This window comes from Fusarium pseudograminearum, chromosome 1 (assembly GCF_000303195.2).
Source record: "Fusarium pseudograminearum CS3096 chromosome 1, whole genome shotgun sequence".
NCBI lineage: Eukaryota > Fungi > Ascomycota > Sordariomycetes > Hypocreales > Nectriaceae > Fusarium > Fusarium pseudograminearum.
This window is the reverse complement of record NC_031951.1, coordinates 7,270,753-7,285,282: the sequence shown is the minus strand read 5'-3', so window position 1 is coordinate 7,285,282 and position 14,530 is coordinate 7,270,753. Positions and strand designations below refer to the sequence as shown.

The 14,530-nt window shown below is 49.2% G+C and overlaps 5 protein-coding genes across 5 annotated transcripts, besides 3 other annotated features; 2 read left to right on the top strand and 3 right to left on the bottom strand.

The window, feature by feature from the left end:
* Positions 1-58: 58 nt before the first annotated feature.
* FPSE_00246 (uncharacterized protein) lies at positions 59-934 on the bottom strand (the record flags this gene model as incomplete). Its single annotated transcript, XM_009253366.1, has 3 exons — positions 59-379; positions 428-809; positions 885-934. 3 exons carry the CDS (start codon positions 932-934, stop codon positions 59-61), a joined length of 753 nt encoding a protein of 250 aa, XP_009251641.1.
* A 925-nt stretch (positions 935-1,859) lies between these two features.
* On the bottom strand, positions 1,860-2,702 carry FPSE_00245 (uncharacterized protein; the record flags this gene model as incomplete). The annotated part of the gene is made up of 1 exon (XM_009253365.1): positions 1,860-2,702. The coding sequence occupies one exon, from the start codon at positions 2,700-2,702 to the stop codon at positions 1,860-1,862; it is 843 nt and encodes a 280-aa protein (XP_009251640.1).
* Positions 2,703-4,268: 1,566 nt separating this feature from the next.
* Positions 4,269-4,289: a repeat region.
* Positions 4,290-5,356: 1,067 nt separating this feature from the next.
* Positions 5,357-5,379: a microsatellite.
* Positions 5,380-5,612: 233 nt separating this feature from the next.
* On the top strand, positions 5,613-7,434 carry FPSE_00244 (uncharacterized protein; the record flags this gene model as incomplete). Its single annotated transcript, XM_009253364.1, has 2 exons — positions 5,613-6,097; positions 6,234-7,434. The coding sequence occupies 2 exons, from the start codon at positions 5,613-5,615 to the stop codon at positions 7,432-7,434; spliced, it is 1,686 nt and encodes a 561-aa protein (XP_009251639.1).
* A 1,291-nt stretch (positions 7,435-8,725) lies between these two features.
* FPSE_00243 (uncharacterized protein) lies at positions 8,726-10,914 on the top strand (the record flags this gene model as incomplete). The annotated part of the gene is made up of 3 exons (XM_009253363.1): positions 8,726-9,044; positions 9,097-10,710; positions 10,760-10,914. 3 exons carry the CDS (start codon positions 8,726-8,728, stop codon positions 10,912-10,914), a joined length of 2,088 nt encoding a protein of 695 aa, XP_009251638.1.
* A 493-nt stretch (positions 10,915-11,407) lies between these two features.
* FPSE_00242 (uncharacterized protein) lies at positions 11,408-13,706 on the bottom strand (the record flags this gene model as incomplete). The annotated part of the gene is made up of 3 exons (XM_009253362.1): positions 11,408-12,464; positions 12,522-13,492; positions 13,551-13,706. The coding sequence occupies 3 exons, from the start codon at positions 13,704-13,706 to the stop codon at positions 11,408-11,410; spliced, it is 2,184 nt and encodes a 727-aa protein (XP_009251637.1).
* Positions 11,754-11,922: a microsatellite.
* Positions 13,707-14,530: the final 824 nt, after the last annotated feature.

The window sequence follows — 14,530 nt, the reverse complement described above, 5'->3', positions numbered from 1 at the left end:
CGTATTCCAAGGTATCAATTGTATTTTATTTACTTCATAAATCATTCCCTCCATTACTTTAGATCAGGTGCTCATCGAACCACTGAACAGCCTGGACGAAAGCCTGCTCCTTGGCAAACACCTTGGCCTTGTCGGAGAGATCGCTGCGCACAGCAAATCCGTGCTCAACGTGAGAGTACAGGTTGATCTGGAAGGGCTTGCCGGTCTCGATGAGGATCTCCTCGGAGCGGTGTCGCAGGTTGGCGGGGAAGATGCTGTCAGTCTGGGCGGCAGCGATGGAGAGGGGTCCCTCGATGGCCTTGAGCTCGTCCTCCTCGACGAAAGAGGGGTGAGCGACGTAGCCGACCTTGATACCGGCCTTGTAGTTGCGGATAACGTACTACGTTTGTTAGTCAAATTACTCCGTTTGAGTAAGTATAGAGCTTACCTTGGCTCCGAAGCAGTATCCAACTGATCCAATCTTGGAGAGACCCTGGTCCTGGAGGTACTTGATAGACTCGACAACAATGGGGTCGACTTGAGCGGGAGTGTGGGGGTTGTCGCCGTTGGCACCCTTTGTGATCCAGCTCATGATATCGATATCGACCGGGGGGTAGGGCATCACATCGCCGTTGAAGATGTCGGGGATAATAGTGGTGTAGCCATTGGCGGCGAATTGGTCGGCCATGAGCTTGCTGTTGTTCCAGATACCAAAGATATCGGCGACATAGACAATACCAGTGCCCTGGTGAGCCTTGCCCTCGGGAGCGGTCGCAAGGTAAGCAGCGATACCGCTGGGAAGCTTGATCATCTTGCCAGTGGGCTCGCCTCTGCAGGAATTCCATGTCAGTCAATCAGCGCTTTGGGAGGGAGTACCCGAGACAGCGGGCTGCGGGAGTGCTTACTCGTGGCGCACACCCTCTGTGCAGCACTTTGCGGGTTGGTTAGAAGCCATTGTGTAAAGAGAGTATGGGTGTTGTTATTTAAACGTGCAGAAATAAAACTGTAGAATAAGAGGATTTTTCTCGGAGGACGATCGCCCGAGTTATATAAAGACATGAGCTTCCATCCCAAGCGGACCCCATTTTCCGTCGTGACGCAATGGAACCCGATAGATATAAGAGCTCCGTGGCACGAAAATGCCGATATTGGTCCCAGGTCCCAGGTACCCCACAAAGCGGTGCCGTATCGCATATGGAACCTGGAACCCTTGACTTTTCCTGCTGCGTGGTTAGCAAGATCCATCAGATCCAGAGTCCTCATTGGTGACAAGAGAGATGGACCTTTCAATCTCTGTACATGTTTTCTGGACTAGAACTCTTATTTCCGTATTTCCTGGACCTCTGACTATGGTCCAAGTGGCTTAAACTGATCCTATTCGTCTCTCATGATTCCAGCAGCCAACCCTTCTGATACCCTGAGACCTGGTTCTATGGAGTTTGTTTCTTATGTCCGTGTCCAAGCTTAAGATTTCAAGCTCCACGGAGCGCCGGATTATGCATCGGCCAGCATCTATGGAGATAAAACCTGGTAGGAATTCGGAACATGGTAGGAATTGCCGATTCTTCGGGCCGGAGTCGGCGTAAACAGAGCATATCTGGGGTAATGCTGCTATCATCATTGGTCACTTTTTCTATTAGACTCTTAGACAACGGTCGAAAGTGCATGGTTATGCATATACGAATGGTGTTTGTGAGCAAGAATGCGACTATCGACGACTAGACACGGATGATATAGACTGAATATGTGCCATGGAAGTGAATCGCAAGCATCAAAACTCTCAACTCGGCCAGACAGTAATTGGATCAGCATCATTATTCGTGTGGTATCATTGTTATGTCCCCTAAAACAGCTAATGAAATAGTACACCATCAATCACATTACTTTTGTCGAATTCCCTTTGGCTTTCTCTTCTTGAATACCACCGTAGGCACTCCAGACTCTGCTTCCTCAGGCTCTGGCTTTATCAGAGGCTCTACATCCGGCGCTTCTGTCTTGACAGCCGACGTCTCCTCTTCCTTTACCGGCGTTGCGTTGTCTTCATTGTCTTCCTTCTTGACGTCCTTTGTATCCTCCTCCTCCTTGACTGCTTCCTCCTTGACAGGGCGAGGCGTAAATGTCGACCCGCTTAGGAGCGCATCCAGCTCATGATCGTCTTGGGGCATCACTTTCGAATCTCGTCCCCATCGTCGAGGTTTCTTGAATAACCCTTGCATAGCATCCTCTTCTTCCTTTTCTTGTTCTGTCGCCTCGCGCTTCCGCACGCCGTGCGCTCTGGTCTCAACCTTGACCTCCCCATCTTCTTCTGGCTTCTCGATAACTCGTGTATTCGTAACCGTCCATTCTCCTGGCATAGCCATCTCGGGTAGGAAAGCGCTCGGCATAGCAACGCCCATCTCGGCGAGCTGTTCCCTTTGCTTCTTCAGGGACGCTTCTGACGGTGCGCTCGGCTGGGTGCTCGGCGCAGGTCGTGATGGACCAGCTGCCGAGGATGATGAAGATCCGGATACGACGCCATTGAGACGGGCGATTTCTTGCTTTGCGCGGTCTTTCTCTCGCTCTTCGCGCTCGTGGCCGCGGTGTAGGTCGCGCAGGAATCGTTTGAGGGCACCTTGATGCTTGCCGGTAGATTCGTGGTTTTGGCGCTCGAGTTTCGTGTCGCGAACATAGATTTGACAGTGCTTGCACCAGTATTTCGGCGTGGATTTCCAGTATTCTGACATGTTGGGTGGTTGTGATGAGGTTGATGCTTGGGGGAGCTTGTTTGGAGAATGGCGATTTGAAAGTCAAGAGCTTATGTCACTGGAAATCTTTAGCACGGGCCACATGCAGGTGCAGGGTAACTGCGTCGAAAATGAAGATGTGAAAGTAAGTATGTAAAAGGCGACACGGCTCAATTGATAGTAGTCGCAACAAGATTCTCTTCTTTTAAACGATTCTTATGCTAAAATGGACTACATGATGGTTAGCTGGAGTTTGGTGGTGCTCGAGATCACCCTCTAGGTTTTGCCAATGTCCCTATCATGACAGCCAACTCTGACCACTTGCATATGTAAAAAAGAGTTGACAAAAGATGCTGTATAAGTGAGCATCAACAACCATCTTTTTTATTTATTTGTATGCTAGGAGACCATTTAATTCTTACGATCGAGTTCATTGGGTGTATTTCTGCAGTCGTCTGCTAGGCGAGAAGTTGGCAACTACAGCTCTGGATATTAGTAAAGCTGACCAAGGCTATTTGTTGTAAACCTTGGTGAGGCGACCAAATACCTTGGAGGCCAAGCTTACAACTTAGTATATTCTTGACTCTGTCATAATTTTACCGGGTTCAACTTTCATGGATCTGTTTACTGTTAATTTTACCTGACTTAAGCCCAATGACGTCTGTGAAGCTTTAACGTTTGTGATGACCCTGTCTCGGCAGTTGAGTCAAGACATTCCCACGAGCTAGCCTTGGAGTTGCTCAGGCGAAAGTTAAGCCAAAGCCGTCATGGATAAATAGCCAAAAACGCATGGTCTCGACTCAGTCTTGTGGTATCAATGCACAGCCGGTGCAGATATGTTGTCTGTAATTTCGCCACATCTACAGAGTAGAGTGTTTGCAACTCTTGCGATTTTTGTTGAGGCGTGTTATAGACTGCAGGGTCCGACCAACCCCTGACCAGCTTGGACATAGACCCTGGATTTGTTGCTGCCGAATAGATAGGCGAAACAGTCATGATGAATGACTTTTCCCATGTGGGAATGCTAATGTTGTCAATCACCTCACCAGAAACAGAAGTGATTTTTGGTATATAAGCTTAATTGAACGTCTATTTTATGGTGGTCAAGAACAGATGGACGTATTAATGTTGACAGTAAGTATATCATGGATCTTGACCGAATGCAACTCTTATCCACGGTTAGCTTAGCCGACGAGTTGCAAGGTCCTTGTCTCAGTGGAGCTTCAACTAAGAATACGAAGCTGTAAATACCGCAGTTCCATGTCCAGTTCTCTTCTTGGCGCTTACAGCGCGTCATCAAGACTTGTTTTTTTATCGCCGCCAATAAGCGCACCAGGAGAGACAGAGTGAGGGTGATTGTGATTACCTGATCCGGATTTTGAGTTGGCCTTGATTCGACATTGAGCGCTATCGGATAATGTAGGAGAGGGTTTATTGGTGTCTGGACCAAAGAGGAAAATGCCATGGAAAACTTGGCGTTGCTCTGCCGTTGAGCCGCAAGCTAAACTCTAGGCATTTTTTAACGACAAGCCATAGCATTTGAGAATGGCAGTTCTTTAACTTGTCATTATTTTAATTAAAATAAAAGCGTTGTGTTTCAACGAAACCTTTATTACTGGATACCCAGCATGGATGGGCTTTGGATGAATGCACTGGCGGTTGGTTTACTGCTTTGGCCCAAGGTGGCCAATTTATTATGTAAATGAAAGACAAGTTTTGTTGATGCCCCATTGAACTGTTCCTCTAAAGGATCGGGGTCCATGTAATACCCATGTTTGACTGACCTGACTCTGCCAGACAGACCTCCTCTACTGGGTAGCCTCCCAAATCTTGGGGCACAGAAATAAACAGCTAAAAGAGTAAAGTCTAAGTGGCATAAGCTGACCTACTAATTTCGCCTCTTGTGCTTTCAGAGGCCAATTCTTGCGGCTCCTCTTTAAACAGCAGCGGAAACCCCGTTTAGTCCAAGCCGCACCATGTCTTTTCGCCTTGTATCCACACACGACCCTTTGGCAAATCACGTATTGAAGCTGCTTGATGAAAACTCTGAGTCCCTGGAGGTGGAGGGTCCACTCGCTCGGTTTGCGACGCACTTTTCGCAAAGCGAGTCACGTGTAGGCTAAGAAATGGCTCTGAGGGTGTACACGTGATCGTATTCCTTGCCAGCTGAGAAACAGAGACTGACAATGTGACGTCAGATGTCCTGACTTGTTGCTTTGCAGATTTACTAGACTAGTAATTACCTAATTTGCTAAAATCTCCGATCGACGGGTTTGAAGAAGCGAGAGATGTTGTGAACCGCATCTTCCAACAGTAGGTACGTACCCTTGGTCTTTGCTTGGCTCTTGTTGAGTACAAAGCAAAGACAGAGATCATCGCAGGACAAGCTTATCTTTATTGGGGCTCAAACATGCGTTTTGACGAACGGACTCGTTCAAAAAAGTGCTTGTTTGATGGAGTATCATGGCGGTCGGACGAGTCGAGTGTTTGATGGTGGAGCAGAAAAACCATGGTCGCCTCCACCTCGCCTACTCTTCTACTCTTACACGACCCATAATGACGCGATGCTTCACTACAATTCTGGGTTCAGAAACGTCTTCAATCGATGTTGACCCACTGCACCTGTCAAGAAACTCCACTGAATGAGAACCATGCTCGACCCGACTCGACTCGACTCTCTGCGGAGTGCGAGTCTGTCTTGCCTCTGAGCTGTTGGATCGTCGATAAAACCCTTTGCCTTCGCTCTCACTCGATTCCCTTTTCTCTCCTTTTTTTTAGTATCTCTCTCTTCTTTCTTCTTTCTCTTCCCCCCACATGTTCTTCAACCCCAGATCTTCATCTGAGGGTAGTACATGGTTCCTGATCTGAGCTTCAACTAATACCAACACCTCCCACCTCGGCCGAAAAAACATGTCTTCCGACGGAGAAAAGGTCTCCAAGAGGGCCGAAAGCCCCGTTGCCGACTCTGAAAATGATGGCGGCAACACTGATGGTCTTCATCGCCGACTCAACAACCGACAGGTCCAGCTCCTCTCCATCGGAGGCACTGTCGGTACCGGTCTCTTCATCGGTATCGGTGCCGGTTTGGCCAAGGGTGGCCCCGGAAGTCTCCTCGTCTGCACAGCTCTCTACGCCATGGTCCTCGGTCTCACCAACAACTCTATCGCTGAAATGAACACTTATATGCCTGTATCTGGTGGTTTCATTCGTCTCGCTGGTCACTGGGTCGATGACGCTCTCGGTTTCATGGTCGGCTGGAACTTCTTCCTCTACGAGGCCCTTCTGATCCCCTTCGAAATCGTCGCTTTGAACCTTGTTGTCTCATTCTGGAGTGATAACGTTACGCAAGCTGGTCCAACCGCTGGCTTCATCATCGCTGTCATCATTGCTTACGGGTAAGGCTTTTTCTCGAACTGCGAGTCGCATCCTGATGTACATTCATGGATGGGTCTCCCATAGTTCACCTTTATCCTCTCTCCCTTGTCCATTGTGTTGTGAAACGTATGCTAAACTCTTCGTCTCCTCTTCTAGTGTGCTGAATCTCCTCGCTGTTGGTGTCTTTGGTGAAGCTGAATTCTGGCTGGCCCTCGGCAAAGTCTTGCTCATCTTTATCCTCTTCATGTTTACCTTTGTGACTATGGTCGGGGGTAACCCTCAGGGTGACGCTTATGGCTTCCGCTACTGGTCCAACGTGAGTGATGCATTCGCTACATTCCGTTCCGAAGGTGATCTCGGTCGTCTCGAGGGATTCATGGGTGCCCTGGCCTCCGCCGCCTTTTTCGTCGTCGGTCCCGATTACATCTCCATGGTTGCCGCCGAGGCCAAGCACCCTAGCCGATATGTCAAGACTGCCTTTAAGACCGTCTACTTCCGTTTTGGTCTCTTCTTTATCGGCGCTGCCCTGACTTGCGGTATCGCCCTTAGCCATACCGATCCCACCCTTGTCGGCGTTCACCTGGGTGACGGCTCTGGTCACGGCACCGCTGCCGCTTCTCCTTGGGTTATCGCTATGGCTAACCTCGGTATTGAGGGACTGCCCCATCTCGTGAATGCCCTGCTTTTCACCACCATCTTCTCCGCCGGCAACACCTACACCTACTGTGCGACCCGATCTCTGTACAGTTTGGCCCTCGAAGGACGTGCCCCTGGTTTCCTTCGCAAGACCACCAAGAACGGTATCCCTATCTACTGTTTCGCCGTTACCATGGTCTTCCCCCTGCTTGCCTTCCTTCAGCTCGACAGCAGCTCTGCTGAGGCTTTGACTATTCTTCTTGCCCTCATCACCGGTGGAGGTATTGTGGACTACATCACCATGAACATCACCTTCATTTTCTACTACCGCGCTTGCAAGGCTCAGGGTATCGACCGCAAGACAATGCCCTACTTCGGTTACTTCCAGCCTTACTGTGCTTGGATCGCCCTTGTCCTCCACACCATCGTCTGCTACACTTACGGCTACACCTCGCTGGCGCCCTTCAACGCCAAGAACTTCTTCTCCAACTACACCATGCAGATTATCGCTCCCTTCAGCTACCTCGGCTGGAAGCTCATTCACAGAACCAAGATTGTCAAGCCAGAGGAGTGTGATCTCGTGTGGGAGCGCCCTGCAATTGACGCTTATGAGGAGCGCGCCATGATCGTTGACCCTCCCACCGGTTTCTGGGAGGAGATCATCGGCCTTGTTGGTATCAAGAAGAACAAGAACAAGAGCGCAGCTGAGGCGCAGGTCTGAGTGAATTGAGTCACCTGAAAGAAATGGTGAAAGAATAGACGTCATGCCGCAATGAGTTGAGAAAGCAAACGAGAAGCGAGTTATTGGCAGATCATCGCGACTGCTAAGAGTAAGACGTGGCCGATCATTCGTCAGCAGTTTGATGCGATTGGCAGAGCGACATCGCGCACTGCTTCGCCTGCTTTGCGCAGGCCGTCATTGAACAAGATACCCTAAATCGTCATTCCCAAAAGGTTGAGTGACGGTATTGTTTTGACATGTATTGAGTTGTATATAAGATAGAAAGAAATGAACATGAACGCTTTGATGCATTGCAGCATTTGCACATGTGCCATCATCGTGAAAATGCACTCGCAAGACATCGCTCAATCTTGGAACCTCATGATCTGTCAGTGCGTCAAATTGCCAAGACAGCCGCACTGAACACATGGAGTTTACTCGTCACTTCAATCTATTGTATCGTACTGACTGATTTTAGTATGGATTCGACTATAGATTGGCTTAACTGGTGCAGAGTTCTTGGTCAGGTACCGAATGGCCCAAGTGGAGTTTGACGGCCCCGCTCTGCACCGACCGCCGTGAAGTGGACCTCCGTAGAATCGGGTCCAGCCCCATGGTATCAGAAACATTGGCTGCTGGGTAGTAGAAAAGTTGACCTCGTAAGTCTTAGAGTATAAGAATAAATAGCATAAAGGCTTGAGTTCTAGTAGCATAAGATGACCTACTAATTTCGTCTCTTATGCTCTTTGCGACCAATTTTTCTAATACCCTGAGGATCGGCCGTTAAGACCATACATTGCCAATGCGACGATCAAGTACAAACAGTATTAAATATTGCAAATGAAGCATCTAGAAGTTTATGACTCAAGGATGAACACGCCGGAGTTTGGGTTTTAGATTTATAAAAGTCAATCATGATATACCTCAAGTAACAGAAGCGTATCCACAGTATGATACTTGTATCAGCAATCACGTCGACTCTAAAGAATAGCCTTGGAAATATCCTTCCACTCTAAATCAGATTTTAATTCTCATTGCAAGGACCCCCGACTCATATAGATTAAGTATTAACTTGCTATGTCCCTAACATATTGATCGGGTGTTATCCGACATCCATGTCTCATCCACTCGGACTGCAACCGCAGGTCCACAAGAAGTCGGAATCTACCCGAGATCAGTAACTTGCGGTTCCTCATATCATTAACCTCACAGCTTTGGCCATAAAGACACAGCTCATAGTGCTTCGTCTTGGTACTCCTAATCGATGTTTGTCCGCAACTTCGTCTACACTATGGTGCCTCTCTGGCCTTTCAGCGTCATCGTTGCCATTCTTAGCCTGCAGTCCCTTGCAGCAAGTTCAAGCAACATCATCAATCATGGTTTCAGTATATCTGTTGGCGAAAAGTCTTACTACATCGATCCTGAGCCGCAGTTTCATCTCGCGGCTTGTGGAAATTGTAACAAGAACGAATATTGGGCATCAACTGCTGGCTTCATTCGGGTCACAATCTTTAACGCCCAATCCACCTCATTCTCCGATTCTGACCTAGACGATGCTATTGATGCCTATTTGTCCCACGATGATGTGTTTAGTACTGCGTTTCTACAAGGTGGGTTGTGCACTTTCCGCATGATATCATATTTACTGAAGGACAAATACAGGCATTTATATTCGGCCTGCAAAAGGTTTGCCACTAAATATAACTCTCTCCTCCAGTCAAGCCTCCGATCGCTTCGGCACCCTTTCCATCGAGCCCCTTGGCTTGGGCGACGAGATTCCGCCTGGGCCGTACATGTTTTCTGCTGCATCTTTGGGATTACACGTCCCATATTTGCTATATACAGATTTCCAGGGCGCGTTTCACAAGGGTATTGTTTCTTCAGCAAACGGTTCTTTCAAGATACTCCCAGTGTCAAATGCCGGCTTTTCTTCTCAGACTATTCCTGTCCCGTCCCGATTATACTACAAGCCGACTGCCGAGAAACCGCTCGATGGCATTCGGGTCGGAGTCAAGGATCTATATCATGTCAAAGGCATCAAGACTGGAGCAGGAAGCCGCGCCTATTATGAGTTGTATCCGCCTGCCAAAGAAACTGCACCTGTCGTACAGCGACTTATTGATGCAGGCGCTATCATCATTGGCAAACTGAAGACTACGCAGTTCGCCGCCCCTGAAAACGCTCGAGATGCCATTGACTATCAGGCTCCCTTTAACCCTCGTGGCGATGGGTACCAGGAGGTGGGCTCTTCGTCATCGGGTCCAGGCAGTGCCGTAGCCTCATATGAATGGGTCGATCTCGCATTGGGATCCGATACTGGTGGTTCTATTCGTGTGCCGGCCGAGGACAACGGTCTCTTCGGAAACCGACCCACGCATGGGTTGGCTGATTTGAGCAATGTTGTTCCATTGGCGCCCCAATTCGACACGCCAGGGTTTCTAGCGCGTGATCCCAAGTTATGGACCAAGGCTTGTCAAGTTATCTACTCTAACTTCACAAAGAGTTACAGGGCTTACCCGAAGAAAATCTCAGCCATGGGGGTCCCAATCGAGAGCACTGTTGATCTGAGTGCATCTGACCACATAATTGCGAATTTCGTACAAAAGCTTGGGTCATTTCTCGAAGCCAAAACAACTTCTTACAACCTCTCCAAGCATTGGACTGGTACGCGGCCGGAATCCTCGCCAGCCAATGTGCAGGACTTACTCAGTCAGACATGGGCGGTGCTTTCGGCGCAAGAGCAGATCCGTCTTGTTCGAGATCCTTTTTATAGAGACTATGCAGCCAAATTCGATGGTCGACGACCCTACGTGAACCCTTCAACAAACGGATCGTGGGCTTGGGCTGATAGTCTGCCACTTCTGATAGACGAAGCTGTCGAGAACAAGACAACCTTTGCGACTTGGTTTAGCAATATTGGATTGCCCGCCAACCCAGAAACTTGTTCCGAAAGCCTTATTTTATACAGTTTTAAAACTTCACAGCCTGCGTACAGGTTCACATACGGCGAGGGTATCGGAAATGAGGGATTGACAGGGGTGCTTCTGGGGTTCAATGATGGGTTCATCTCACCAATGGCGGGGAACCCTGATTTTGTGTTGCCCTTGGGTGAGATTTTGTACAACAGCACAGTAACATTGAGGGAGGAGAAGATGCCTGTGTCGCTTCGCATAATGGCGGCTAAGGGATGTGACAGTATGTTATTGAGCCTGATTAATGAATTGGTAGATGATGGGATTATTCCGATACCCAAGACAGGCAATGGCTTGGATAGAGGTAAGATTTATCTTTAGGGTATTTACTTCTTTTGTAGCATAATATGCAGGATCCTACTCTAAAACACAATCCTTTTGCATCATATCGAGCATCCCTTTAGCTAGGCCCAAGGCCGAGTCTCTGAAGATTACGCAAGAAGAAGAAGACGCTGTCGCCAAAGACGGCCCCACTCGGCACCGACCGCAGCGAAGTGGACCTCCGTAGGATCGGGTCCAAGACAAAATGCGAACCGGACAGACGGAAGACAGCCCCTTGGTAACATAAACATCGGCATACTTTATCACTGAGGGGAAAGTTTAGTGCTCATCTGCTACGGTGGGGCTTGAACCACCAGACTGTGACTCACTCAAATGCTCAACAGTGATTCATGACACATACAAAGAGACTAGACTGTGACACACTGGCAATACTCAACAGTGATTCATGACGCGTACAAAAGACTACTGTAACTAAGCTCAAAATGCCCAACAGTGATTCACAGCATACGCAAAGACCAGACCGTTATTAAGTCTCATGCGCGATAGTGAATCAGCAACGCAAAAACTGGGACTTTTGCCTGTGCAGCAGTGACATGGAGTAAACAGAAAGGAAATACAAGTTCATTAAAGCCATAATAGGCCATACAGGTGAAAAGAAAACGAAAAACAAAAGAAAGAGAAAACCAGCCTGCCTACAGAAAAGCTTCGAGTCAGCTCGGCTAGGCGCTGGGCTTAACATTCTCATCCCCGTGCAGCTTTATCTGCTCGGCTTTTGCTTCGGTTGCCTCCCCGACCACCTTTCCGACCTCCTTATCAGAGGAAGTTTTCGTGGCCTCCTCTGGCCTCCACGAGAAGCCCGAAGGCATTCTCGGCCAAGCCGACGGCATTCGCGGTTTCTGTTGAGGTGGTATTTCGGATTGCCGGGCTTTCCCCTTACGAATTGTAAGAGGCAGATCCGGAAGATCAGGAGAACCGGCGCGAGCATCCTTCCTCACCGGAATGAAAGAAGGTCGGGCACGATTGGCAGAAACGGTAGGGATCGGGAGCGAGCTCAGGGGAAGGTCGGGGGCGGGAATAGCAGTTAGGGCTGGGGGTATGCTAGAAGTAGGGGCGGTAGTTAGAAGTGGGACCGGGGCCAGGGCCGGAGCTGGGTTCAGTTTAGGAGTAGGAAATATAATTAAGGCCGGGGTCGGGTCTGGGCCGGAGGCAGGAGCAGGAGCAGGGGCAGGGGCTGACAATAGGTCAAGAGTAGGAAAAGAAGGAAGGCCTGTAGCAGGGGACGGGTCCAGGTCAGAAGGAGGGATGGCAGCTAGAGCGGCGACCGGCGAGTTCGACTCGGACTTCTTGAGCGAGCCATAAACTGGGTACCCATCATCGTCGTCATCGTCGCCAGTGGGCAGGTCCAGCGGCTCTGCGCCCGCGCGCATCATCTGAATGCGAAGCGCCGCCCATTGCAGCTTTATTAGTCCGTGATAGGCCATAGCATCCTCGGGGTTATCAAAATTGACGTAGCTGATGGTCCCGCTGACCAGCCATTCGCCATGGGGGAAAAACGCTCTGACAAACCCCTTGCTGGGACGCCGGGCTGGAAGTAGATGAGCATGGGCGTTGTCAAGGTCCTCAAGTAGGAGGCTGACAGTATTAACTGGCCCTTCCAGGTTTGCTTCCTTTTCGTATCGCGACTTGTTGTGCAAATCCGGAAACCAGTGGAATTTCACCCGGACTGACCACTTGAGGCCACTGTCTGCATCCAGCTTTTGCACTGGATCACCTGTGCTTTTAATAGCCTAGTAGGCTCGGCCCCACCACCGATGCAGTTGCGTTGCTGTCGACTGCATGTTGTATGCTTTGTCGAGGCCGCCCAGGACAAGACTCTGAAGATGCTGGTCGTGGAATTTCTGGTCAAGTAACATGACCGTCGCCGGCCAAAGCCGGTTAGTCCGAGCCGTGTTCTCAGTCGACGACGTTGTTGAAAAGGGTAAAACGTGAGCAACATCGGGGTTTATCGTAGAAATGAAAATGCACATCTTGTGATCTCTTTCGAGTGCTTTAGTTTTTTCCTTCTCATTTCTCCTTTTTTCGACATTCACCGACTTGGCTTGTTCACCCGACTTGACAGGTTCATCCGACTTGGCTGGTTCATCCTTGACAGGTTCATTCTTGACTGGCTCATCCTTGACTGGCTCTTCCTTGACAGGTTCACCCGGCTTGGCAACATCGGAAGCAAGCTGAGTAAGCTCGGTGGTAGATAACTCCTGGGCAAGCCGGGCACCAGATGCAGTTCTCGTTCCCTTTCTCAATCCTGCCTTGCTTCCTTGAGCGCTGGCCCTGGATGCCTTGGCAGGCCCTCGAGGTCCAACTTTGCCTTTTGCACTGGTCTTCAATAGCGCTTTCTTTAGCGGCGCGGCAGGTCCCGGCGCGGCAGGTCCAGGCGCGGTCTTCGGCGTGGTCCTCGGCGCGGTCTTTAGTGCGGTCTCCGGCGCGGTCTCCGGCGCGGTCTCGGTAGTAGCGGCAGCAGCTGTCTCTGCCTTGACTTTCTTCTCTCTTAGACCAATAAACATATCGCAGAAATCTGCCATTCTGTTCAGGTCTTCCAAAAAAACTTCAAGGCAGGTTCTGACGTATGCTTGGTCATCCATTCCATGACTGACTTTCGACTTGACAGACTTAACAGTAGCTTTAAGGGGCTCAAGAGAGCATCCAAGAATAGTACAAAGAAGGTGATGACTCATTGTGAAGTCTTTGTCGAGGTATTTTCGAACCATTTCGGTAATGTCCCGAGAAATTTCCAGCTTTATAAAGGCCTATACCCTATTAGCTTTGGAGCCCTGGAATATCTAGATAACGGAATATAGTAATTACCTCTTCTGCATTCAAGAGCTTTGACGGTTCTTCCCATTCGTGTAAGGGAGTAGCCGCAAGCTCCCAACTCTGCGGGATTATGCGGGGGTTCAATTCGAGGCGAAGCCGTAAACGCTGACAAATATCGTCAATGATTTGTTCGTTCGATGCCGCCATCGTTCGTGATTCACTGCAGCCAGTGGATGTGGTCAATAGTTAGTCGGTGATTCACTGTAACCAGTGGATCTGGTCAATAGATCGTTTGTGATTCAGTGCCGGGCCAATAGATGTGGTTTTGTTTTGTTGCGTCTCTCGCTGGCTGTTGTGTTGAGGTATGTATGGTGGAAGAATCTAGATACTAGGTAGGTAAGGTGGAAAGGAAGAATTTGTGGTGACTTACTGTCAAGATCAGATAGAAAATTGGGAGGTTGCTTTCTACCTATGCCACGCAGTGTCACGCAGTGCCAAGGGGTACCTAGGGCAGTGAATCACCACAACACCATGGCAGAAATAAACAGGCATTGATTTCCAATGCTATCCACGTACATTACAGCGTTGGCCCACTTGGAAAAGCGCGGGCAGCCTAAGGACTCGACTAAAGCTTACGATTTGCTAGAATGTAGCAATGCCCTTATCCTTCTTGCATATAACACAGGCTGGCTAGCCATCTATTGGCTTGAAAACACAAAGATGACTTGGATTTCGAGTCACGGATGCAATTTCGGATAATAATCTTTTGTTTTAGGTAACTGGCTATCTGTCGAATAATTCGTTGGCTCGGAATGACTGGCTGATATTAGTTCGGCACTGCGCATTGTGTTGCGTTTGCATCGCCTGGCCCTTTAGCTACGCCCTCTGCCACTCCTTTTTTACCGTAATTTATTGCGAAACGGTTCAACTAACAACCAAGTTGGCCGAGCAGGAGTTGTCTAGAATGGGCTGCAACGGTAGACTGAATCACCACCGAGAATGGGACTGAATCACCACCAAGAATAGGACTG